Source organism: Cyprinodon tularosa, unplaced genomic scaffold (assembly GCF_016077235.1).
Source record: "Cyprinodon tularosa strain WSP-4 unplaced genomic scaffold, ASM1607723v1 ctg366, whole genome shotgun sequence".
Taxonomy (NCBI): Eukaryota; Metazoa; Chordata; class Actinopteri; order Cyprinodontiformes; family Cyprinodontidae; genus Cyprinodon; species Cyprinodon tularosa.
The window spans coordinates 321,487-348,733 of record NW_024039081.1 but is presented as its reverse complement, the minus strand read 5'-3'; the positions used below and the strand labels follow the sequence as shown (position 1 = coordinate 348,733).

The following is a 27,247-nucleotide window of genomic DNA, read 5'->3' as shown; positions in this document are numbered from 1 at the left end:
TACACCTTTACTGGAGTAAAAAGCTTAAGTTGATCCTCTAACTTCTACAAAAGTGTTTTTAAACAGTAGGATTTATATTGGAGTAATAAACATTAATACACTGCAAAAACGATCTAGAAATAAGTAAAAATGTCTTAAATAAGTGTATTTACCCTTAATTTGAGCAGGTAAATATGAGGATTTGCCAATGCAATTAGTATCTTTACTCCTAAAATAAGATAACTAGATAACATGCACTTGAAATAAGACAATGCAATTGTGTTTTCTTATTTTAAGTGTAAATTTTCTCGTTCCATTGGCAAAATGTTTCTTTTACCTCCTCAACTCAAGAACAAATGCACTTATTTTAAGAAAGAATGAGTTATCTAGATTTTTTGCAGTGTAAAAACCATCAAAATAATTAGTTTCATCCAGAAAATGAATGTCTTTGTGGTTCAAATCGGTGCTGCCCCAACTTGTTGCTCACCACCTACCAAAATAAACAGTTTTTCTAGATGCAAAGTTAAATTTGACACCGTTACCATTATTTATAAAACTAAGAAAATTAAATATAAGGAAGTTATCATCCAGAATTATAGAAAAATGTTCCTTTAATACGGTAGAGCAGTAAAGCTTCTGTCTTTAACAGTTTTTCCTGCTTTACTTTTACTTTTATACTTTAAGTAGTTTTAAAAATGGTACTTTTACTTGAGTAAAAAGCTGAAGTTGATCCTCTAACTTCTACAAAAGTGTTTTATATGTTGTGTTTATATTAGAGTAATAAACATTAATATTTTTGACATCTCTGGGAATGTGTGAGACTAAATAGTGTGATTCCTCTGAAAACGGTTACGCATCAGGCTGATGAGTGAACAATCTGTGGGAAACCTTCATTACTCCTGGAAAACCACTGACCATGACCATCTTCACTCATTAAGAGGGAATCTGGATATTTAGAGCAAAAAAATACGACATCAGAGGCGGAATAAGACTTTCTGAGGTCATGTAAACATTTTGAAATACAACGGAAGGAAAAGATGCAGTTTTTATGTGTTTCCAGTAAAATAAATGCTGATATTTGCTCCTAATGATGTAAACGAAGCAGTAAATAACCGAACATGAGGTCAGTCTCAACTGCTCCTCTCCCTGCTGGCTTCCTCTCTTTGGTTTGGCTTCAACACAGACCTATTGCTCTTCCTCTCAGGTCCTTCTCTCCTCCTCCTCCTCCTCCTCCTCCTGGATGGCCCACGCCTGGATCTCTCCGCTTCCGAATATCATATAGATGACGGCGCCTCCTAAATTGATCCCGGCGGCGACCCAGAACACCTTCCTCCAGCCTTCCAGGGTGTGCTGCCCATCAGAGACGAAGGTTCAGAGGATTGAATCTGTTTTTATCTCTAAGTATTATCAATCATTAAAATTAATAGAAATAAGGCCCATAAATATTCCACTCTAGGTGAGAAGAATCTATAAAGAAACACTGAAATTTTTTAGGATATTCTCATTGTTCGATTTACCCGTTAGTTCACATTTGAAAGCCTTAATAGTTGATAAATCAAATGGAAACGACCACAGAGGAAAATCCAATAGAAGCGAATAAGAACTTTTTAGAACTAATTACAAATAAAGCTTGTTTAAGACTCACATCTTCTGTAAAATATCCCGTCACGATTGGTGCCACGACACCCGGGATGGTCCCAAATGTGTTGGTGATTCCCAGAAGGAATCCTGCGTATCTGCCAGGAGAAGAAACGTGGAAAATTAAGGAAAAAATCAAGATAAAAATGAACATTTAAGCTCCCTACGCTGCCGTCCAGCTGCATTAATGATCCAACAGACTGATGTCAGGAGGACGTCTTCTCCTTTAGAGGACTCTCTACTCTCCATAGGCGGATCTACTGGGGTGGCATACCAAAAAGACAGCCTTGCCACCCCTGCTGCCACCCCAGGTGGCGGTAGGGGTGGCGAAGCTTATAAATTATGAATAATTTGAGAATTCCGACCGCTAATTTCTAATGTCGGACTGCAGTGAATGCAGCACGAGATGACGCGAGAGCGACAGTTTAGTTTTGAAAACCGAATGGGGCAAAGCGAGGTAGCCAGGGGTGATGGGGAGAGGAGACACAGGATGAAACAGGTAAAAACTGATTAACTATCTATAGAGAAATGAAATCATAATGAAAGCTCAATGTTGCTAGCATAGCTGCAATGCTGATTTTAGATGATAAAAATCAGGTTGCAGAACGTTATTTCTCTATCTATGATGTTAGTTACAGTAGGCCTGACGTTTCAGGCTCATAAAGACATTTACGGTCAACTATGACAGAAAAGAGACGATCAGTTTGGTTGAACTAAAATCAAAATGCACAATGGCATCGGATCTAAATAAAGTTGTGAAGCGTTTTGCTGAGCAACATGGAAATCACCGCATTCAGCTGTTATAGTCATGTTAACTTTATGTTCTGCTCTCTGATGTTACATTTTGTTTTGGCACCTCAGAAAATCTGATATTTCCTTTAATAAAACCAAAAGTGTTAAAAGTTAAAAATGTGATACTGGTGTGAATCCTGCTTAATATGAAGCAGTGTTGTTGTTTCTTTTTTTTGTATATATAGTATGAAACTATCCAGAAATTGTCTGTATGAACCTAATCACTAAACGTTTTCTACTTTTTCAGACTGGAAGCAAAATTTATTTTTATGTTGCTTCTTTCCAGATTTGTGGAGATTTTGATGTAACATCCAGTACCTGCATTTTTGTTGATTTGTTGCTACAGCAGCTCTATCTACAGCAGATCTACATGCATGAAATGTCCCTTTCATGTTGCCTTAATTGCTGTATGTCAAGTTACTCTTGAAAAAATGAGGTAAATTTGTGTTCAGAGTAAACAATACATAGATATCCGGTACCTTGTTCGGGTGCCTTGACCCATTTATTTCTACTGTGTAGTTCTGCTCACTTTAGTGCAGCTCAGTCCATAGATCTCTGATGGGAAACTTTTTCTTTCTGTAGTTTCTTCTTGTGCAAATGCTGCAAAGCTGCCTCTCTGACAGTCAATCTCTCACATAATGCCCCTCTAGAAGTAGTGTTATTGTTCTTCTATCTCCTATTAAGTGAGATCTCATTGTTCGATGTATTTCTAATATGAACTGTTTCACATGAAACATTTACTGATTATACTATTCTCACCAAACTGTGATAACTGTGATTAAATTCAGTGTAAACAAATGTCAGATGTTGCCACCTCTCAAAAATTCCTGCCCCCCTCTCGCCACCCCATAAATTATTTTCTAGATCCGCCCCTGCTACTCTCCAAGCAGGACTCCTGCTCGCTGTTGCCGTCTTCCCTCCAAATATGCATCAAAAGGAAAACATTTCACCAGCATCCTGCTGATGCTAACCAAGCTCTGCCCCGGTGGCGGCATGATCACCCTGCAGCTCGCTGGACCTTCTTCTCTGCCTCTGAAACTCCCAGCTTGCCACTGCAAATAATCTAAATCTAGATACCGGTAAGTCATTTTTTCCTAAAATAAGTGCATTTGTTCTTGAATTGAGGAGCTAAAAGAGACATTTTGCCAACGGAACGAGACAATTTACATTTAAAATAAGAAAACACAATTGCATTGTCTTATTTCAAGTGCATATTATCTAATTATCTTATTTTAAGAGTAGAATTACTCTCATTTACCTGCTCAAATTAAGGGTGAATACACTTAATTTGAGAAATATTTACTTATTTCTAGATCATTTTTGCAGTGTGCAGCTGTAAGCAGCAGCTTCCTGCATGCACTGCAAAAAACATCTAGAAATAGGTAAAAAAAATGTCTTAAATTAAGTGTATTTACCCTTAATTTGAGCAGGTAAATAAGATGATCTGCCAATGGAATGAGTGTTTTTACTCTTTTTTACACTTGAAATAAGACAAAGCAATTGTTTTTTTCTTATTTTATATGTAAATTGTCTTGTTCCATTGAAAAAAATGCACTTAATTTGAGCAAAAATGACTTATTTAGATTTCCATTTTTTGCAGTGTGCGAAGCTGTTTTGATGCAAACTGACGATGGCAGCAGCGTCTCTTTAGAGGCGACTCAAGAAAACAAGGATTTTCTTTTACATCAAGACACAAAAACAGCAATCCAACCAGATTCCAAAACACCCGAGAGTTTAAAGTGGTCGCCATGTCAACAGACACCCACCGAGGAGCGATGTCGATCTGGTTGATGTAGACTCCGGGGGAGCTGGTCCCTCCTAAACTGGTGGAGAGGGTGAGGAATGTAACGGTGAGGATGTGGCTGCAGCCGACGTAACAGACGGCGATGAGGAAAACCGACGGCAGCACCAAGCCTGCAGAGAGACGAGGAGAACGTGAGATCAGTCAGAAGTTCCTGAGACAAACGCAAATATTCTGCTGCTCCTGAGTTTCTGTTAATGCTACGTTCAGATCTGCAAAAACGGACGTACTGCTTCATTTCAGATGCTTTTACAAGTTTAGTTCTGACGCGCAGCTGAAGCATCTTTGCTGCTCTGGCTGCCCCGTGGAAAAGTGGGTCTGATGCTCGTTGGGCGGAGCTTGTAGCAATGGCGGCTAAATATGCTGTGATTAGTTGGTAAAAAGCAGTTTTAATGTTTTTAAGTGAGAAAGTCCTCCTGAAAACTTCATCTCTGCAGTAAGTTCATCCAGATTACCATCCTGCCTTCAAAGATTATTTTGCTGTCGGAGCTGGGAATCCCATTCAACAGCAGCCTCAGGCTAACCTGACTCCGCCAGATGGGTTTGCTCCGCATATCCATCTGGAAACCTTCCGTTGAAGTAATTTTGGGAAGGGGCGAAAATACTGGTTAGCTGATTGGCCTATGTTGGTGATAGACGGGCCAAATAAACCAATCAGATCAACAAAGCATATGACGTACTAACAGAGCTACGACGAAAACACAACCACAAGCCAGGCTACTCTTGCCGAAACCAGTCGGGAGAAGAGCAAAAACATCTTTTCCTCTGAGAAAAGCCTCCAGAGCAGTGTTTTGCTCTTCTTTCAGTGAAGAAATACTCTGTAATTCCGATAAAACTTGCTCGATAGCCACGCTAACGCTAGTTTCATCGGCTGAAGCCGCCATGTTCTTTAGACTGAACTGTCGCGCTTCTCGTTGCGTCACACCTCAACCCGCCTCAAAGCCAACGCTGATTGGACGTTCGTTTGGCGAACGGCTCCAAATTTTCTTTAACGGAGAGTCTCCAGACTGATCTGCGAGTGAAACCTTGAAAGCTCGCGAGATCAGGATGGTCTCACCAGGCTACCAAACTGCAGGCACCAGGGTAATAAAATTTTTGCCGGCAGATTTCAGCATTTAAAGTTAATTGAGGCGTTAATAATGTGATCATAGCGCTCTGCATCAGCAGCGCTGTGTCCGTCTCCCTGCCAGCTCCCAGATCAGCTTCTCTGATTGGTTGATGTGACCGTGGAGTAGCAAAAGTTAAATTTTTTGCAGCCCGTCAGATGTTCAGAAGCTCATGGCGCGCTGCTCCTGCTGCTCAAAACACGCTGCGGGACGTTTTTCTGCACCTTGATGCGCGGCAAACATTAACTTTCATGTAAACTAGCTGCTCCTGCTGCCTCTGCTGCTTTAGGTGTGAACGTAGACTCTTAGCCTGGTGAGACCATCCTGATCTCGCGAGCTTTCAAGGTTTCACTCGCAGATCAGTCTGGAGACTCTCCGTTAAAGAAAATTTGGAGCCGTTCACCAAACGAACGTCCAATCAGCGTTGGCTTTGAGGCGGGTTGAGGTGTGACGCAACGAGAAGCGCGACAGTTCAGTCTAAAGAACATGGCGGCTTCAGCCGATGAAACTAGCGTTAGCGTGGCTATCGAGCAAGTTTTATCGGAATTACAGAGTATTTCTTCACTGAAAGAAGAGCAAAACACTGCTCTGGAGGCTTTTCTCAGAGGAAAAGATGTTTTTGCTCTTCTCCCGACTGGTTTCGGCAAGAGTTTGATCTATCAATTGGCTCCTCTTCGTCGTCGCTCTGTTAGTACGTCATATGCTTCGTTGATCTGATTGGTTTATTTGGCCCGTCTATCACCAACATAGGCCAATCAGCTAACCAGTATTTTCGCCCCTTCCCAAAATTACTTCAACGGAAGGTTTCCAGATGGATATGCGGAGCAAATCCATCTGGAGGAGTCAGGTTAGTAGACTCTAGCTTCACTTTGTGATGCATTCACTGATCCTCGGAACAAGATGCTTCTTATGTACTAATTTATTCTACAGCTGTTTCCCAAACCTCAGCCTGGTAATTTATTCACTGAATGTTTATCTTTACACAGAAGCTAAACTTATATTATTTCATATCCATGATTTTTTTTTAAATTAAATTTGTCCCTTTTTGTCCCATTTTTTTATGATCTTTTGAAGCCTGCCTCTCTGATTTTCTGTTAGAGTTTAACCTAACGGGGTTCCAGCCAGATTTACTTTGGTAACCGTTTCTATCTTCTAATCCAGTTTTATTTTTTTAAATCACTTTTCGACGTGAAGACTCGTCTCTAGACCTGGTTTCCAAGCCGTGATGCAGACGAGGACTTTCCGCCGCGAAGGAGAGATTTTCCTTTGATCAGAAAGCACATGGAGACAGAGCCTTTGTTTCTTTGTCTTTGCACAGTATGCCGGCTCACCTGTGAAGGTGAAGATCTTGCGCACGTTGGTGATGCTGAACACCTTCCTCTCGATGAGCCAATCAGCAGCCACGGCGGACAGCAGCGAGGCGGGTATGCTGCCGAGGTACGGCAGCGCCGACAGGAAGCCGTTCTGAAGCCCAAAGAGATAAAATCAGAGGTGAGGAAAAAATGCAGCTTGTTTTTATACAGAAACAGGAAATCTGGAAGAGAAAAAATATGTTTACTACTCAACCTTTTCACTATTTATGTAATTCCTAATGCATTCTATGTTTTAAAAAATCAAAAGGCAACAGGAGGAAAAAAGTGAGAAAAGTGGAATGAAACAGGAACAAAGGAAAGTCAGAATAAACTAAAATGTTAGTTAAAAAAAGAGTTATTCAGTCTGCTGGAACCTCAGATAGTTTTGTGGATCATGTTGATGATGAGTTTATGGAGGGAATTTTGTTACATTATTGTTTAAAATACATTTACTGACATGATTTATCACAAATGGATCGCAAGGGGTGCTGGTGTCTATCTCCAGCTGTCTATGAACGAGAAGCCAGTCCATCGCAGGGAAACACAGAGACAAACAAGCAATCACACCTAAGGAGGATTTAGAGAAGCCAATTAACCAACTAACAGTCATGTTTTTGGACTGTGGGAGGAAGCCGGAGTACCCGGAGAGAACCCACACATGGAAGAACATGCAAACTCCATGCAGAAACACCGGGAATTGAACACGCAACCTTCTTGCTGCAAGGCAGCAAAGCAACCCACTGCCTCACTGAGCAGCCCAGTTTCACAGAACAGCTTTACTAAAGGGAAATAGGAAAATAAGTAAATGAAATGAATTGTAAATGGAAAAAAATGTTACAATGCAGAATTAAAACAAAATAAAAAAATAAAAAAGGCATTAACCCCTAGAACCCTACAGACCCACCGGCGGGTCCAGCTGCTACGTGACCTCTTAATTCTAACAAACCGCCAGTATTGATGTAAAAAACACATTTGGCACAGTTTGGTGACATTTATGGATAAATGTGCCAAAATGGCCTCTCCGCCTAAGAAATTTCTCACTAATACCATTCTAAAATAAATATGATTCATCTGATTGAGTCCAAATTTGGTATATTTTTACACAACATTTAGATTTAAAAGTCTGTACTACTTTTTTGTGCTATAAATAATATTTTGGTAGTGTTTTGCAATGTTTATTTCAAAGAAAATTTTCAAAAAATGCAAAATATTTTGTATTTTGTCCCTAATATTTCAGGCAGGGTCAAAGCTACAATGGTGCTGACACCAGAAAACCATTCTATGACATCTTACCTTTACAGACGTACCAAAAGTTTCTTCTTAAATCTAATAGCTGTGAGGCTATAAGTTATTTACTTTTGTGTGTTTTTGTCAGGCAGATATGTATTTATACCCCCTGAGGGTGTAAGATGTTAAATGCCTTAATCTAAAAAAACGTCTCATCCATCACATCTTAGTTAACTTCACTGATTTTAGGGAAACCGGTGGACCAGAACCAGCAGATATCAGAACCACCTGCTGGATCTTAGTAACAAGCCTCTCCACCAGCAGTGTTGGGCACCTTACTTTGAATAAGTAATTAGTTATAGTTACCGGTACTAGTTACTTCTCGCAAAAAGTAATTGAGTTAGTAACTGAGTTACTCCACAATATAAGTAACTAGTTAGTAGTAAAAGTAACTATTGCGTTACTTTTGCGAGTGTATGAAATTAATAACTGGGGATTTATTTGGTGTGTTTTTATAATATTGAACACCGTAGCCGGTACTCCGAAGCTATGCACGCTAAGGAAACCAACTTTCGGGACTCTTGTGCCATATTCTTTGCAATATGCGGAATGTGCAATATTTCTACACCTGTATATAAACCTGTATATATTTTTTATTTATATTTTGTTTTTCATTGTGGGCGATACATGTACACTTGCACCTTAATCCTATTTATCTTGATATACTGTATATATATATTGCTTATTCTTAATCAGAGATGGCAAAAGTACTCACTTTCCGTTCTTGAGTAAAAGTACAGATACTTGTGTTAAAAAATACTCTGGTAAAAGTGGAAGTACTGATTAAACTTCTTTACTCGAGTAAAAGTAACAAAGTACAGGCTTGTAAATTTACTTAAAGTATAAAAGTAAAAGTAGAAACCACTTTTTTCATGCCGTTGCCTACATTTTAAATGGATGTCTGCCAATAGGACTAGATCTCCGTTGTGTTCATTTTCAATCATCTGGTCGTCCATGCTACTATGCTAACGCCACCGCCACCAAGCTGCAATGATTTGCCGCCAATGAATACCGCCGAATCTGTCGATTCATCTTGTAGTGGTGCGTCAAATGCAACGTAGATTCCCATCCAATTAGATTGAATTTGGTATTGATGACGTGAAAAATAATAACGGTAACTCCATTGAAATGATTCAAAACTAAAGTAACGAGCCAATTTTTTAAAATGTAAGGAGTAGAAAGTACAGATATTTGTGTAAAAATGTAAGGAGTAGAAGTAAAAAGTCGCCAAAATAAGTAGTAAAGTAAAGTAAAAATATCAGAAAAATCTACTTGAGTACAGTAACGAAGTATTTGTACTTCGTTACTTCCCATCTCTGTTCTTAATGCACCTTTTTCCTCCCCGTTTGCACTTTCAGTAACTTCTATGCCAATATCTGACGAGTGAATTTCTCCGCCGTGAAATCAATAAAGCTCATCTAATCTAATCTAATCTAAGTCTAATTCTGAAATCCTGTGTTTGGGTTGTTATAGATACTGCAACTTCTATCTACCCAGATTTCTCCCTTTCTCCATATAGGCTAATGATCCTTCACGCTCTCCATAGTTCTCCTGTGGCGCAAGCACAGGGCGGCTGTTACGCGCCTTTAGCGAGCATGCACGTTTCCTGTTGCTTGCGCGGTGAATCGTGCCGCCGCGCTGTGCGGAGATGCAGGGGAAACCGTATCTGATGGGGAAACGCAGCTCGACGTAACACCGGTATTTCCATCTGGAAAGCGCTGTTTTGCCGCTGGAGTCCTCCTCACTCTCCATCCTCCCCTCTCTCATGACGCGCGCACGAGTCCTATCATGAAAAAAGGTTTATTGTGCGACCTGAGTAACGTGCAGTAACGGGGTGTCGCCAATTGTAACTGTTACAGTAAGAGTAATAATTTTGATAACTCGTTACTAAAAAAAGGTAGCGGCATTAGTAACGCTGTTACTTTCAATGCCGTTACTCCCATCACTGTCCACTAGTGATGGTCCAGCAACACCGATGCGTGGGTGCACGCATGGAGCCCATACAGCAAAACACTGCATCAGTGCGCGTTTGGTTTCAAGAAAGTCATGTGACCGATACAGGAGGTGTTTCTAACTGACTGACTCACTAAACTGTGCAGTGTTGTATAAAGTACTGAAATCTCGGAGTCAAGTAAAAGTATAAGTACCTCTCCTAAATATGACTTTGGTAAAAGTCCAAGTCACTGACTGAAATGTTACTCGAGTAAGTCTTAAAGTATCTGAAATGGCTTGTACTTTAAGGCATACTATGCAAAATTTTTCAGTTAATTAATGTGTTCCATAACGTTTTGGATGATTAAATTAGGTCATTTCAGGTCAAACAAAGGTTTTCTCAGCCGCCCTGGTGGTCTGTAGGGGAATTACCGTACTTGCAATTGCAGGAGCCCTCGGCCCGCACCCACAGGCTCAGACGTCTCGTGCATCGCAAGAGTCGGTCTTGCTTTACGGCGGGAACTGCTACACACCCCCCAGTTGCTAGCGCAGTGGCGATATTTGTGCAGTTATCGAAAATTGGAACAAAATAGTCACTTGGTGATTTGTTGCGTTCGCCTGTCTGCTAAGCTCAAAACAACCGCGCCTGGCTTGACGGAGAAACCAGGAGAACAGCTGAGCATATTTACGACGGTGCACTTTTACTTTCGCCCTCTGGGGGGAGCCTCGCTGGAAAATCAACACCGGTTGCATAGTAGACCTTTAAGTATAAGAATTACTGTAAAATAGACGTACTCAAGTAATGTAGTGAAAAGTATAAGTAAAAAGTGCAGTTTGAATGACATTTTTTTATATTTTGGTAAACTTTGAAGGTTAAATTCACTTAAAATAATATAAACAACCAATTGTAGGATAAATTTAGACTGGCTTTGCGAAACAGGCGTATCCTATTGGGCAAGACCCAACTTTGTAGTCAGTAGGCGGGGTCAAAACAGTTTCGTTTCTCTTGCTCGTTTTTTTTTACTTGGTAACTAAACCAAACATTGAAAATGTATCGGAGTAAAAGTATGCAATTAAGTTCGTAAATGTAGTGAAGTAAAAGTGAAAGTTCTCAAAAAAATGTAAACTCTTGGAAAGTATAAAGTACTCCAAAATATACTTAAGTACAGTAGTGAAGTATTTTTACTTCGCTGCTATAAAACACTGAAACCGTGTTTAAAAACGTTTCTGTCAAATTGATGCACCTGCTAAAATAAATCTCTCATCTTTTGAGGTTTATCGTTAAAATGATCAACAATTTGGAACGTAAAAGGAACAGGAACGTTTCAGCCATTGTGTTTTTATTGTAATTTTCTTGTTGCGTCATCCTTTTTCCTCTCATTTATCACTCAATTTATCTGAATTAAAGTTAATTTCAAATTGACTTTTAATTTATTTACTATTTTACTGTATTTATTGTTTTAAAAATATGATTTAAAATCCTAGTCCACAAGCATCCTCATTCACATTTTCCCCTAAATTGTCACGTTATGATACACGTTTACATTATTTATTAGCTGCATCTAAAAATATCAAAAATACATTTAAGCATAGATATGAAATAACAGAATATAACATACAATAACCTAAATTATATCATTGTACTAAGTCATGAAATAAATTCAGTTTAGTCTATCAAATCAGCTGCCTGTAGTGTCTTTAAATGTCCAGCAGGTGTCAGTATTCTGTAAGACAGTATCATAAATATTTCAGTGTAATTTTAATCTATATTAATTGTCAAATGATTAAATTATATATTCTGTAATAACTGAAAACCACAGTTTACTCTAATAATGTGCGGACAACAATAAATTTATTATTAGATTTCCTTCACCGACAGATTTTTCTGAACATTTTTTTTTCTTTTTCCAATTTTTTTCCCCCACATTCCGAAGAACGTTCCTTTTGCGAACAGCAGTAAAACCGTCCCTCACCGACTGCAGGTCGAAGTGCAGGATGTCGTTCATGTAGGTGGGCAGGGAGGTGAGCAGCGTGTAGAAGGACCAGTTGGAGCACATCTGGGTGATGATGATGGTCCACAGCGGGACGGACGTCAGCATGGACAGGAGAGGCAGCGACCAGCCGTGACCTTTGCCCTGTAGGGGGGGGGGGGGGGGGATATTTAACACAACCCATATCTGCAGTAACATCTTTACAAAAAAGAGGTCCTCAAATGTAAAAGATAAAACTGGAGAAGATCAGAAACTGGATCTCTAAAGGAGAAGTGAGGCGGAAAACTTCCCCAAGCTGTTCGCTTGAAGTGGTTTAAAACCAGTAAAAGTTCTGAATGATGCCTCATCCCAACATCCTCCTGAGTAAATGTGATTAAAGACACAAGCTTGAGCAGAAAAATCTGATAATGCTGCTTTTAATGGCTTAAAACTTTCCTTTTTGATAAAGCTTCTAGTTAGAGTGGCTCAGGTTATCCTGAGCTGTCTCTATAGTTCTGCTGCTATAGGCTTAGACTGCTGGAGGACATAGGGACCCCTTTTTCATCATTCTGCTTCATTCTATCTCTATTCTCCCACTCTGCAGAATCTGTTAGTTCAATCTCTAACATTCTGCTTTTTCTCATAGTAGCTTCATCTGGTCTGTTCCTGTTTGGCTGTGACTCCATCCTGGAGAGAAATATCAGCTGTGCTGCTGCCATCAACACCTTTGTTTCTAGATGATGGAGCTTGGCATGTTTTCCAGTGTAGTCCTGTTTCTCTGACTGTGACTAACTGGATGTGCTCTCTTCATCCTCTGACATGGGAGCTGGCTCGGAGCTCGTCTGCCTGGCTGTGTGTTTCCTGGATGGGGTCACTTTTTACAGTTGTCTTTTGTATCTACAGGTGCTGGTCATAAAATTAGAATATCATGAAAAAGTAGATTGATTTCAGTAATTCCATTTAAAAAGTGAAACTTGTATATTATATTCATACATTACATACAAACTCATATATTTCAGATGTTTATTTTGTTTAATTTTGATGATTACAAATGACAACAAATGAAAATCTCAAATTCATCATATCAGAAAATTAGAATATTACTGAAGACCAATAAAAACAAAGGATTTATAGAAATGTTGGCCAACTGAAAAGTATGAACATGAAAAGTATGAGCATGTACAGCACTCAGTATTTAGTTGGGCCTCCTTTGGCCTGTATTACTGCAGCAATGCGGCGTGGCATGGAGTCGATCAGTCTGTGGCACTGCTCAGGTGTTATGATAGCCCAGGTTGCTCTAATAGTGGCTTTTAGCTCTTCTGAATTGTTGGGTCTGGTGTATTGCATCTTCTTCTTCACAATACCCCATAGATTTTCTATGGGGTTAAGGTCAGGAGAGTTTGCTGGCCAATTAAGAACAGGGATACCATGGTCCTTCAACCAGGTACTGGTAGCTTTGGCACTGTGTGCAGGTGCCAAGTCCTGTTGGAAAATTAAATCTGCATCTCCAAAAAGTTGGTCAGCTGCAGGAAGCATGAAGTGCTCTAAAACTTCCTGGTATGTGGCTGCGTTGACCCTGGACCTCAGAAAACACAATGGACCAACACCAGCAGATGACATGGCACCCCAAACCATCACTGACTGTGGAAACTTTACACTGGACTTCAAGCAACGTGGATGAAGTGCCTCTCTTCTTTTCCTCCAGACTCTGGGACCTTGATTTCCAAAGGAAATGCAAAATTTACTTTCATCAGAGAACATGACTTTGGACCACTCACCAGCAATCCAGTCCTGTTTCTCTTTAGCCCAGGCAAGACGCTTCTGACGCTGTCTGTGGTTCAAGAGTGGCTTGACACAAGGAATGCGACAGCAGAAACCCATGTCTTTCATACGTCTGTGTGTGGTGGTTCTTGAAGCACTCACTCCAGCTGCAGTCCACTCTTTGTGAATCTCCCCCACATTTTTGAATGGGTTTTGTTTCACAATCCTCTCCAGGGTGCGGTTATCTCTCTTGCTTGTACACTTTTTTCGACCACATCTTTTCCTTCCCTTCGCCTCTCTATTAATGTGCTTGGACACTGAGCTCTGTGAACAGCCAGCCTCTTTAGCGATGACCTTTTGTGTCTTGCCCTCCTTGTGCAAGGTGTCGATGGTCGTCTTTTGGACAACTGTCAAGTCAGCAGTCTTCCCCATGATTGTGTAGCCTATAGAACTAGACTGAAAGACCATTTAAAGGCTTTTGCAGGTGGTTTGAGTTAATTAGCTGATTAGAGTGTGGCACCAGGGGCCATCAATTTTGAACCTTTTCACAATATTCTAATTTTCTGATATGATGAATTTGAGATTTTTATTTGTTGTCATTTGTAATCATCAAAATTAAACAAAATAAACATCTGAAATATATGAGTTTGTATGTAATGTATGAATATAATATACAAGTTTCACTTTTTAAATGGAATTACTGAAATCAATCTACTTTTTCATGATATTCTAATTTTATGACCAGCACCTGTATGCTTCTTTTTCTAGGTCTTCTTCTGTCTCCTTGAACCCCAGTGGGCCTCAGCAGATGGCCGCTCACACTGAGCCTGGTTCTGCTGGAGGTTTCTTCCTGTTCAAAGGGAGTTTTTCCTCTCCACTGTCGCTAAAAGCATGCTTAGTGTGAGGGATTGCCTTGCCTTTTCCTTAGATTAAACTGTAAAGTGCCTTGAGATGACGTGTGTTGTGAATTGGCGCTATAAAAATAAACTGAAGTGAATTAATGCTTCACCTGCGCTCCGATAGAGCTGACGATGTAATCTCTCTCCTCTGGGCTGATTCGACGGTGAGTTCGGGGGTCGTCGGACACCAGAGCCCACCAGAACACGAACCACAGGCATCCGGCGCCTCCTGAAGAGGAAGAAGAGGAGCTTTAAAAAAACAAAACAAAAATGAGGCTGAATGGGGGGGGGGGGGGGTTTCTGCCACCGACCACAGAGGTAGAAGACGGCGGGCCAGCCCAGTTTTTCACAGATGTATCCGGTGAGCGGCAGGGCCACGACGGAGCCGAAGCTGGCCCCGGCTCCGGGGAGGCTCATCAGGCGGGAGCGCTCCAGGGGAGGAGCCCACCGGGCCCACATGGCCATCATGGCCGGGAACGTCACACCCTGGAGAAAAACAACAACTTAGATCCCCGATCCAGGAGCGGGCGGGACTCCTGGAATCTTTGATCAGGTTTTCCAGGTTTTTACATCCAATAAATCAAAACCAACTTCTCCGAAGCCCTCCAAGGCCCGCAGAGCAAACAGCCAGTGTGATCCCAAGCCGGCAGCCAATGGGGTGAGGAGGGTGAGGAGCGCCGTGCCGAAGACACCCAGACCGAGGAAGATCTTCCCCCCGTAGTGGCCGGCCAGGTAACCCCCCGGGATCTGAGTGCACAGGTACCCGAAGAAGAAGGAGCCCAGCAGCCAGCCCTGAGTCTGCGAGTCCCAGGAATACTGGGGGGTCTGAGGGGACACAGACAGAGGCCATCAGAGGGGGCGGGAGCACAGAGGTGCGTCCGCTCCTCTTCCCCGGCGGCCACAGTTTACCCCGTCCGGCTGCTGCAGAGCTCTGCTGGCGTTGTCTCCGCCCGACGGCAGCGGGCACGCCGGGCTCGCCGTGGCGTTCCTGTCTCCTGCCAGGTCCGTGCTGTTCACCATGGCTACCATGGCGACGCTGAGGTTGACACGGAGACCGTAGACCACGGAAAAGCCAAAGAACATGAGGACGGCGAGGTTGAGGCGCGCCGAGCAGCACTGAGGAGGAACTAAAGACGGATTTTAAAGTTCAGAATCTAGATCTTTAACAGCCTGTAATCTGTAAACATTTATAGATTTTATACAACATATACACCAAGATATAACCAGAGAAATCAACTCATAAGAACAAATTACGCAGCACGGTTACTTCAGTATCATACGGAAGAGGATTAGGACCACTGAAAAAAAAAAAGTTAACTGATTTTTTAATTTTTTAAAAGTCAGAATACTGACTTTTTTCCTCCGAATTCTGCCCTTTTTCCTCCGAATTCTGCCCTTTTTCCTCCGAATTCTGCCCTTTTTCCTCAGAATTCTGCCCTTTTTTCCTCCGAATTCTGCCCTTTTTTCCTCCGAATTCTGACCTTTTTTCCTCCGAATTCTGACCTTTTTCCTCCGAATTCTGACTTTTTTCCTCAGAATTCTGACTTTTTTCCTCCGAATTCTGACTTTTTTCCTCCGAATTCTCCCCTTTTTTCCTCCGAATTCTGCCCTTTTTCCTCCGAATTCTGACTTTTTTCCTCAGAATTCTGACTTTTTTCTCAGAATTCTGACTTTTTTTTCAGAATTCTGACTTTTTTCCTCCGAATTCTGACTTTTTTCCTCAGAATTCTGACTTTTTTCTCAGAATTCTGACTTTTTTCTCAGAATTCTGACTTTTTCCTCAGAATTCTGACTTTTTTCTCAGAATTCTGACTTTTTTCTCAGAATTCTGACTTTTTTTCTCAGAAGTCTGACTTTTTTCCTCCGAATTCTGCCCTTTTTCCTCCGAATTCTGCCCTTTTTCCTCCGAATTCTGACTTTTTTCCTCCGAATTCTGACTTTTTTCCTCCGAATTCTGACCTTTTCCCCCGAATTCTGACTTTTTTCCTCCGAATTCTGACTTTTTTCCTCCGAATTCTGACTTTTTCCTCAGAATTCTGACTTTTTTCTCAGAATTCTGACTTTTTTCTCAGAATTCTGACCTTTTTCCTACGAATTCTGGCTTTTTTCCTCAGAATTCTGACTTTTTTCTCAGAATTCTGACTTTTTTCTCAGAATTCTGACTTTTTTCCTCAGATTTCTTAGATTAAAGTCAAAATTCTGACTTTTTTTCTCAGATTTCTTAGATTAAAGTCAGAATTCTGACTTTTTTCCTCAGATTTCTTAGATTAAAGTCAGAATTCTGACTTTTTTTCCCATACTAAACTGAAATAAAATTTAAAAATCAGAACTTTTTTTTTTTCCCCCACTGGCCCTAATCCTCTTCCGTAGTATCAATACCGAAGATTTCTTAAATGATTTTATTCAACAAAGAAAATTATTTATACAAACCTTTATTTTTGTATTTAATAGTATTTATTAATTATAGATTAAATTACCACCATTATTGTAGGAATTTAAAGGATAGAAACTTTTTCCTTTTCTTTAATAATTTTATAGTAAGTTTTGCTTTTGATATGTTTTCAGTTCAGCTGAAGATATTAATTATTTAGCTAATCGATTTATTCATCATTTATTCATCCGTCTACATTTTTGGGGGGTTAATTAATCTAAAGAGAGATTATTGATAAATAAACAAATAGAAAAAAAGTTATAGCTCAGTTTAAAGGAATTGTAAATGGAAATAGAAAAAAACTTTATATTTAGTTATATATAAAAAGTTAATGATTTAAATACATTTTAACCCTTTATAGCGCATTTCCAGCCAATAGTGTTATTGGAATCCAAGATAAGACCTTATTACCTTTGTAACATTCAGAAAAATTGATATATTGATGGCAAAAAATGAATGTTGATGTAATAACAAGAAACTTGCCCGAATATATTAAGAAAAATAACAAAAGTGCTTCTAGAAGAAATTTATGAAAACACACTGAGAGTGAAAGAAACACATTGTTTTTTGGTCCAACATAACCTTAGAGACATTAATGCTGATACTGGCACTGACATTTTTTAGTTTATAAACCTGAATATAATTATTAACTAGAGTTATTAATTTATTAGCTTTGACTCCATTTGTAAGGGACATGCAAGGGATAAAAAACACTAACTTTCTCTATAAAGGGTTAAATTAACTAATTCCTAAATAATATCTCATTATTTGATACATCATTTAATATGATTTTTTATTATTAAATGAGACAATTCATCATTCAATCTTCCTTTTGACAGTTTGATAGTACAAACTTGAAAAAAATCTAAATCTAGATAATTAATTTTTTCTTAAAATAAGTGCATTTGTTCTTGAATTGAGGAGGTAAAAGAGACAATTTGCATTTAAAATAAGAAAACACAATTGCATTGTCTTATTTCAATTGCAGATTATATAAATATCTTGTTTTAAGAATAAAAATGCTCGTTCCATTGGCAGATTATCTCATTAACGTACTCAAATGAATGGTAATTACATTTACTTTAAGAGATTTTTGCTCATTTCTAGATTGTTTTTGCAGCGTAGCTATTAATAGAAAATAACATTTATATTTAAATCATGTAGTATAAATAACTAAAGGTAACATTTTCTTCTTTCATAGTATGTTTATTTAATTATTTCATTATTTTTGGTTACTTCACTATAAACCTCTGCTCTGAGTTATTAGTTGATTTTAATACAAAATAAATGAAGATTATTTCAATAATCACTTCATCGCTGTTAATCAATTATTGAACAGTTAATTGTTTTAGCCCTGCTTTTAAGTTGTTGCTTTCCTCTTTTTTTTTTGAGTTTTTAAAGCACTAGTGGCTTGTTTTTTCAACCAAAGGCCGTTAGGAAAGGGGAAAGGTCCACAGGCCGGATTCGAACCCGGGTCATGCGCTAACGCTGCACCTGAACACTGCAGTGAGGGTTTCCTCCTGCCTCTGATAACCTTTCAAACATTACATTTCTACTGGGATATTTATCAAACACTTAAACTTTAAAATAATAACTAGTATATAATTTAAAAAAAGGGTTACATCATCAATATGCTTCCTCTTTAGCTTTGTTGTAACAGATAAAAACTCACCGGCATCCTTCGTGAGGAGAACCTCGGTGTCATCGCTCTCGTCCGAAGCGTTGTTGTTGATGGAGCAGCCATTGGGCAGCGGCATGTCAGGCGTCGGGGGGGGGGGGGACCCGGTTGGTTGTGTCGGTGTCAGTGAGTCATGGCGAGCCTGAAACATGCAGCAGTCATTTTAAACCACCGAGAGGAAGTGAGGCGGCGTGATGACAGAGTTTCTGCTGATGGCGTGGGTTAACGTAGGGAAACTCTGCAGGTCTGTGCAGAAATGCCCGGGCAGTTTGATGACACGCGCCGTTACTTCCTCACCTGATCGGGGCGGGTCTGTGGGACAACATGTTGTTTTCAGTCACCCAAACAGCTGATTGCTGTCATGACTGTTTTATAACAGCAGCTCTGCACTTTGGTCAGAAAATAGAAAGATCTGCAGAAATTCCTTCACCTTTGAAAACATTCGAACGATGAAGCGGAATTTTTAACAAGTAATCTGCAACTTTTCACAAAAATTCATAACATCCTGCATCACACCCGGGAAGGAGATAACCACAAACGATGGATAAAACACCTTCAAACATCACCGACGGAGACCTGCAGCAGATTGTGTCTCCATAGCAACCATAACATCACCTTTACATGCATACACATCTAAACATGTGGAGGTTTCTAAACCCTAACAGGTTTTTAACCAAACCTTTTCAGAACAGAGATCCCAGGTGTTATAAGCACGGCGGAGGTCAGGTGATGCTGCGGGCCTGTTTGTGTCCTATAGGACCTACCTTGTCAGAAGCTAATGAAAAACTTTGAAAAAGCGGCACGTTTGAAACATTTATGTTATCAACAGCCGACCTTCTTCCATGGCTCGCTCACTTCCTGGACCTGAGTCCTGTTGGAAACCTCTGCTGGAGAACTGATTATCCGCTTTGCTACCAGTAACTGTCCTACTGATCTTTTTAATGCAGCAGGAAACATTTAAATGTTGGATTTTTTTTAAAATTCATATTTCTGAAAAAGTGGATTTTTTATTTTTATAACATGAGAGGAGCCAATAGACATGACTGTGGAAATATTACTGTATTTGCAAATAAAATCTTTACACAAAGTTATCCTGAGGTGGAGAAAAAACGATCGGTTTTGAACACTTTGCATTAAAGGTTGGTATTTGTTTAGCTCTTTATAAAATCCAAGGATCCCAAAGCGCTGAATTCAGTCTAGGGTTAAAACAATTAATCAATTATTGAAATAATGGCCATCTAATTAAGTAATCGTTTAAACATCACCTGGAGTAAAGAGACTCTAAAACATACCTTTAGCTGACAGAGCAACACATTTAGAGCAGGAATTGTAAAAAAAAACTTACAATATCTAAACATTTTACATTTAAAGGAAAAGTCGCTCATATTCAGAATTCAAACTTCTGAAAGTTCTTTAAATCTGAAATGATTCCATCCTGTTCAATAAATGATCAGTGTTTTTAATTCAGAGTAATTTTCATGTGAATGTGCTTTACTGGAGGCATCCATGTTTGTCAAAGAACACTACTGCCACCTACTGGTTAGTGACATTGTCACGGTGCGGTATCGGCTGTTGATCAAGTCCCAGTGCTGTATCTGGTGTTTGTCACATCGCGCTATTATCCAAGTCATCTTGAAAACATTCTTCTTCCAAATGTTGACTACATATTACGTGTTTTTTCTCTGGCCAGAAGTTCGATGGCAAATCCTCCCTCTTCAAGTTGGCGATCCAACGACCAACCCGTCCGTGGAGGATCAGGAATCAGAAAGGTGGAATAACTCTTTTTTTTCACTTTTACCCGATGTATTCCAGCATCCAGCTGCCATGCACGTGGGCATTGTCAGTTTCACTATAGCTCTGGTGAATTTCAATGGTGAAGTCCTCTGGAAATCTTCAATAATTGTTGTTGATTGCAGATGTGTCTAGTAGTTCCCATTGATTTAGCTTGTAAAGCGGGGAGAATGGCGCTAGGCTAACGGCACCGTGACGTCACTGCTGGAAGATGGCAGGAGGGAGGGGCTACTATATTTGAGCAAAAATGGCCGCTCCCAGACTCAGTGATCGCAACGAAAATTATTTTTATCTACTCTAAATTCATTAAATCACCATGAACGTATTAGTTTCTAAGTATAAATAATGATCCTTTGATTATTTCTTGCTGACCGGACTTTTCCTTTAAGATAAAAATATTTTTTCGTCTGTCAGTCTGCTCTAATCAGAAATCCTCAAGTGTAAAAGTTTTAGTTTCACCTGTTTTAATAAAAAAAAAAGTCTTCTTTAGGAAACCTTTTGATGCCCGATTATTTTGTTAATTGTTGCCATCAGTGGCGGTTCTAGACCAAATGTACCAGGGGACCAGGAGGGGGCCAGGAGGGGGCCAGTGTGTTTTCATGGGGGCCCAGAGAAAAGGATTGAAACATATCAAGAGAGCTGCATGAAGTGAAATTTCTATTCAACTTTGTTTAATTAAAATTCTATGTCTTATTAGGTCTATATACATTCATAATTTAGGAACTTTTACATATTTTTCGCTTAATTTGAGTTAAAATTACAGATTTCTAGCAAATCTGAATTGGAACTCAAGAAAAACTGATAAATTCAGCTGTAATTTTTTTTTTTTTTATTTGTTTTGAAAAAAAAAAAAACATTTAGCAGATGAAAACTGGGATCCTATCTCAGTACCACTGAAGCTATCACCTCATTGTTTTTAAATAATTAGTAGGGATGCACGATATAATGGGCCCCCTATCTGTATCGGCCTTAAAACTGAATATCGGCCACCCCACCGATATTTAACCCGATATTTAATCAGCTTCTGAGTTTCTAAAGTCTAAAAAAAAAAGAAAAATACTACTTCTTCTTCTTCCTCAAAAACTTTTTTTTTTTTTACAGACTTAAAAACTTCTAAAGACGAGGGAAAAAATATTGATCCATTAAAATATCCCAATATCTTCATATGCTGATATATTGCCATTTAAAAACACCATATCAATCTCTTTTACTAATGAAATATTGCTATATGTCATCGTTATGCTACGAAATCCCCCGAAAATTCACGAATGTTGCCATATTTTATATGTTGATATATTGACGCGGTATCGATCTATTTTACTAACAAAATCTCACAAGAATTTGCAAAATATCACGAGAGTTTGTAACAGAACGAAGAAATTTCACCAGATTTTAAAAAGTAAAATAGATCGATGCCGCGTTTTTAAAAATCTATTTGATATCAGCATATGAAAATATATTTGAGTATATTATTTTTCAAAGTGTTTTCAATGGATAACAAAACTGCTATTTTCAATGACTACTTATTTTTGTCCAGCTTTAACATCGGTATCGATATCGGTTATCGGCCACATGAGTTTTAAAATATCGGCATATCGGATATCGGCCAAAATCCCAATATCGTGCATCCCTAATAATTAGTAAAACAGAATTTGTAATGAAAAAAATGAAATAGATCCAACGGACCGATCAGTAACCATGTCTGTTCCAGCGCAGGTCATCATTAGAATTTCTTTGATTATAGGGTAAATTTCGTCAACCAGGACGAAGACAAAAATATTTCCTTATTTTTATTTTTTCGTCTTTTAATCTGCTCTAATCAGAACTCCTAAAGTGTAAAAGTTTTTGTTTCACCTGTTTTAATAATAATAAATAAAAAAAAACTTTAAAAAACCTTTAGATACCCGATTATTAATCAATTATAAAACAAAAAACACATTTATCGTTTGGAAAATGATCATTAGATGCAGTCCTAATTCACACACTGATGGTGCTAAGCTAGGTTGTAGCCCCAGCTGTCCTGGGGCACACTGACAGAAACCCCCCACCCCCCCACCCCCCCCCACCTGTAGGCCATGCAGGTTAAATGTCCTGCCCAGGAACACAACCAATGAGGATGGAGCTGGAGTTTAAACTGGCAACCCAACAGTTGCAGGACAAACTCCTTCATTTACCCAAAATATAACATGCTCAGCCTTTCTTGGTGTCCAGAAGGTAAATGAACATGAAAGTGGAAATATCTATTATCAATATCGGCCCAGAATTTCCCATCGTTTCCATTCAGTCAGAAACCCAGCAGCTGATGAAACGAGCAGCGGCCTGATGGGTCAGAACCACCATGATGACCAAACAGACACGTGTGGCTTTCAGGAGGTTTAGGAACCAACTGGTCACCCATAGCAGGTTTCCCACAAATTTTAACTTTTAGGAACTATTATAGCCTCTTGGAGCGAAACAGGAAGTAGATCAATTCTTTGGAAACAAATAAAAAGAGTACATCCTCTTTTGGGTTTTCTGAGTGTTTAACATATGAGGGGAAAGTGATCCGAGCTTTACGTGTTTTCAAGTGTGAGGAAAGCACAGCAGATTTCCATGCGTCACTGTTTATTCAACAACTATAGAGAAGGGAGGAGACGGAGAAGCAGGCTGATGATTCTCTGTCTCTGAAATCAACTGATTTTAAATCAGTGTGTCGAAATGATGCCAGTTCTGCTACGGTAACAGAGGCGCAGGAGGGACGTCCCTGCAGATTCAGCCACCCTGCAGTATGAAGCTCAGAGGAAAAAAACCCAGAGCTCCTCCTCAGACTAGAAACTGGGACGTTTTTTGTTTGTTTAGCCGAACATTTATTATTTAACTGTGCATTTTATAATAAAATTTTTGACTCATGCATTAGATAAACAAATGTCACATTTATCTCTTCCATGTGACCTTAATGTATTCCAGGATCTATTTATGCCCCGTTTGTACTTTAGGGATCGCATCGCAATGATTGTAAATAACCATCTTGTGACCCCCCCACTTTGGAAACCGCTGCCTTTAAAATGATTGGCAGTGAAGTTTGGAGGCGGGACTTCAATGATATGGGTTTGCTTTTCAGGATTAATCTAATCTAATCTGATTGAAGGGTGAAGGAATAAAAATAAGACCTATTATGAAGATTGGATGCCAAACACACAGCTGTGGAGACACCGCTGGTTTTAGAGAACGTAAATAAAGCTGCTAAAAACTAACTGAGGAAATTCCCCTGGATTATCGTAGATTAATAACCTGGAAACCTGTTGATCAACATAACCCAAAGAGAAAGAGGAAAGTGTGACTGGTATGAAGGAGGAAATTACCAAACTATTATCTAAGAAACAGCGGATGATTTAAAATCTAAATAATCTGATTTCGCTGTAAACAATGTGAGGTTTATTTCATTCATTATCTGAAGTTAATGACGATGCTCTTAGTCTCTGTAATCCCAGATAAAACATGATCTATATGTCAATTTTCTGATAAAAAACAAGCCTGAGCAAGTGTGAGAGCGCTTCATATCGGGGGTCTATCTCAGGAACAATCGACGCTTCATTGAACCACATTTCTGTCGTCAATATTTGGATGAAGGTCAGGAGCAAACAGGAAGGCCTCAACTCAGTGGAACCAAAACAAAGCTTTGGGTTGGAAAGAAAAAGAGTTATAAATCACTGAGATTAAGAGTCATTTGTCATAAAAAGGTTCCCTTCGGACTGGTTTGTTAAATCAGTCATTCACTTTAGATACAGTTCATCATGTCGTTTATATGATATAATAGTTGATTTTGTTAATTGTTGCTATCAGTGGCGGTTCTAGACCAAATGTACCAGGGGGCCAGGAGGGGGCCAGCGTGTTTTCATCGGGGCCCAGAAAAGCATGAAACAAAAAACAGGGAAAAGGATTTAAATATATCAAGAGAGCTGCATGAAGTGAAATTTCTATTCAACTATATTTAATTAAAATTCTATGTCTTATTAGGATAATATATATTCATAATTTAGGACATTTTACATCTTTCTTTGCTTAATTTAAGTTGAAATTGCAGATTTCTATCAAATCTGAATTAGAATTAAAGAAAAACTGATAAATTCAGCTGTAAAAATGTTTATTTTTTTATTTGTTTAAAAAAATAATAACATTTAGCAGGTGAAAACAGACAGAATTTGTAAAGAAAAAACATGAAATAGATCCAAAGGACCCATCAGTAACCATGTCTCTTCCAGGCAGCGCAGATCATCATTAGTATTTCAACCAGGACGACGACAAAAATACTTCGTTAACGCCCCTTTTTCCCGTGACGATGATGAGACGACGACGCGCAAAAATTGTTTCCAGAAAATAAAAATACGACGAGAATAAAAAATATTTTCGTCAAGACACTAAGACCAGATGAAATGTACAAGCCATGGAGGAATGAACATTAAGAGATGTAATTGTTTATAATTAATTTGTAATTCTTAATATAAGAGTTTCTTGAGCTTCATAGAAGATTACGGGTTGTTGCCCTGTTCGCCCCTAAATGGTGCCTACAGCGCCTCGCGCCGCTCAGTCAGTACTAGCAGAGGTATTAGGCCCCGTTCACACGAAGTCAAAACGAACACGAAACGCTGATATTTTCCAAAATGTTTGTCGTAAAGACGGAGACGTAAAATAAATGTGATCGTCCACACGAATGCATGAAAACGCTGCAAAATGTATGCCAGGCCTGTAAGTGGCGCTGTGGTGCCAAAGCAAAAATAGGCAAAAATAGGCGACGAAATGTTGGGCATGCGCACTAATATTTATACATGGTTGCCCTGCGGGTCCATTTTCGTGGTTCAGTCAAATTCAGGTGCTGAACTATGTGGTCGATATTGCTCTGTTCTTCCTAGAGATATTCCAGAAGAAGAAGATTCTGTTGTAAGCCCGACAGCAGGGTGAGTAGCATGAGCAGCAACCATTCAACACAGTACGGCGCCATTGTTGTTGTGATACTGTGTCGCGCATGCATGTTTAGAGGCGACGCTATGACGCATGCGTGTAAAAAAAAAATGCAGTTAGAGCTTAAAGATGGAAACGCGAAAACGGCATTTCAAAATCTTCCCACTCTGAAGGCTTAATAAAAAAAAGATCGTTTACAGACCCCCGAAACGCCGGCTTCGTATGGATGAGAGGCTGGTTTGGTGAAAAATGTGTGCGTTTAGGCCAGGGTTCGGCTTCGTGTGGACGGGGCATTATACTCCTACACTTGTAGTAGTTAACCGTGGCTAGCTCAACTTTGCCGTCATGGCGTCTGGCTCGGTGTGCGGTTTTTTGTAGAAGCTGGGCGAAAACAATGCCTGGATGTATGGAGCCATTTCATTTACAACACGAAGGACAATAAAACAACCTGCATGATAATGACTGACAGCACAGCCAAATCAGACGTTGGGGAAGGAAGGGAAGTCTGTTGCAGAGATGGTGGGAGCCCCCCCACCGTACAAACCTGACGCCGAAGAGCAGAAAGCCCTGGAGAACTTAATGGTAAAGATTGAGCGCTCTGGCCTGCCTGCAAGGACCATGGAGGATGAAGACTTTGTGGATATGATGAAACAAGCCGATAAAAGGTTCAATGTGAGCAGTGAGATATATGATAAAAAGAGAATCGGTGTTTGAAGTTCTATTATTTACAGTGTTATTTAAATAAAACAGAGAAAAAGAGAAGCTGTGAATGGAGAAGTTCTATTATTTACAGTGTTGACTAAAAAACTAAAATTTCACTAAGACTAAAACTGATTTTCGTCAATTTGACTAAGACTAAATTAAAAATATTTTAAAAAGCTGATGAAATTAACACCAGGACATGAGCTAGAGGGGCACCGGTCCCCCGTTGGCCCCCTGTCTAGAACCGACGGTGGTTTTTATCATCTTTATTTCCTTAAGATGATATCTAACTTCCCTAAAACAATCTTACACAAGGAACCCAATGTGAGCTCTCTTAAGGAAAGGTTTGCATATATTTTTTATTTTTCTTTAATTAAATCCTCCTTCCAAGGCGCCTCATCGTTTCTTATTTGAACAGAAACAGAAATAAAGTCAAGGCAGAATGAGAGGAATGCATCCTAATCTAGTGTAGGATTCGCAGGATTCAAGTCAACCTGTGTGAACAGTTCAAACCGGTTCAACATAAATATACACAAAGCTGATCCAGATGCAAAATACTGGGGAGAAAATCTATTCTTATTTACAAAACTTTGTTTTTTGTTATCAGTGGACAAAAAAACACTGCTAAAGTTAACAAGTTAGCATTAAATTAGAGATTACTCTATGTGTAAATAATTAACACTGGGTTTACCCCTAATGACAGGTAATAACGTCAAAAGAGAAGTTATTCACAACATGTATTTTGGCTAAAATTAAGAAATCTAACATAAAAATGCAGTTAGAGAAACACAAAAAACGTAAAAACACATGAAGCTACATAATAAAGTAATGTAAAAACTCCACAACTTTCTGCTAAATAACCTTTAACAGCGTTATAATAACAGATCTTACCTTCTTAGCGGAACTGAAACAAATAAGCAAAAGGTTTTTTCCCGGCAGGACAAACACTAGAAGAAGCTGCTGTTGTTTTACAATAAAAAGTCACATGAGGAACAAAGATTCCGGAAAAACAGATTTCAAAACCATCGACAGCAGCTGTTTTTCATTTGACAGCCGAAAGAGAGCGCGCTGATGATTTGTCAATCTGTGCTGACAGCTGTGACGTTGAAGTCTGTGATTGGTTCGTTGTGCTCCGGCAGCAGCGGCTGTGCGGAAGTTAACCAAAGCTTTAAATAAATTAAACCACAAAC

At 39.3% G+C, this 27,247-nt stretch overlaps 1 protein-coding gene across 1 annotated transcript; it reads right to left on the bottom strand.

The window, feature by feature from the left end:
* Nucleotides 1-965: 965 nt before the first annotated feature.
* On the bottom strand, nt 966-27,064 carry si:ch1073-513e17.1 (sialin). Its single transcript, XM_038296059.1, has 11 exons — nt 26,949-27,064; nt 18,621-18,768; nt 15,427-15,644; nt 15,109-15,342; nt 14,829-15,003; nt 14,628-14,746; nt 11,861-12,022; nt 6,648-6,780; nt 4,176-4,323; nt 1,625-1,715; nt 966-1,329 (listed from the first exon to the last, which is right to left on the bottom strand). Exons 2-11 carry the CDS (start codon nt 18,703-18,705, stop codon nt 1,180-1,182), a joined length of 1,515 nt encoding a protein of 504 aa, XP_038151987.1. The 5' UTR covers nt 18,706-18,768; nt 26,949-27,064; the 3' UTR covers nt 966-1,179.
* Between the last annotated feature and the right edge of the window lie 183 nt (nt 27,065-27,247).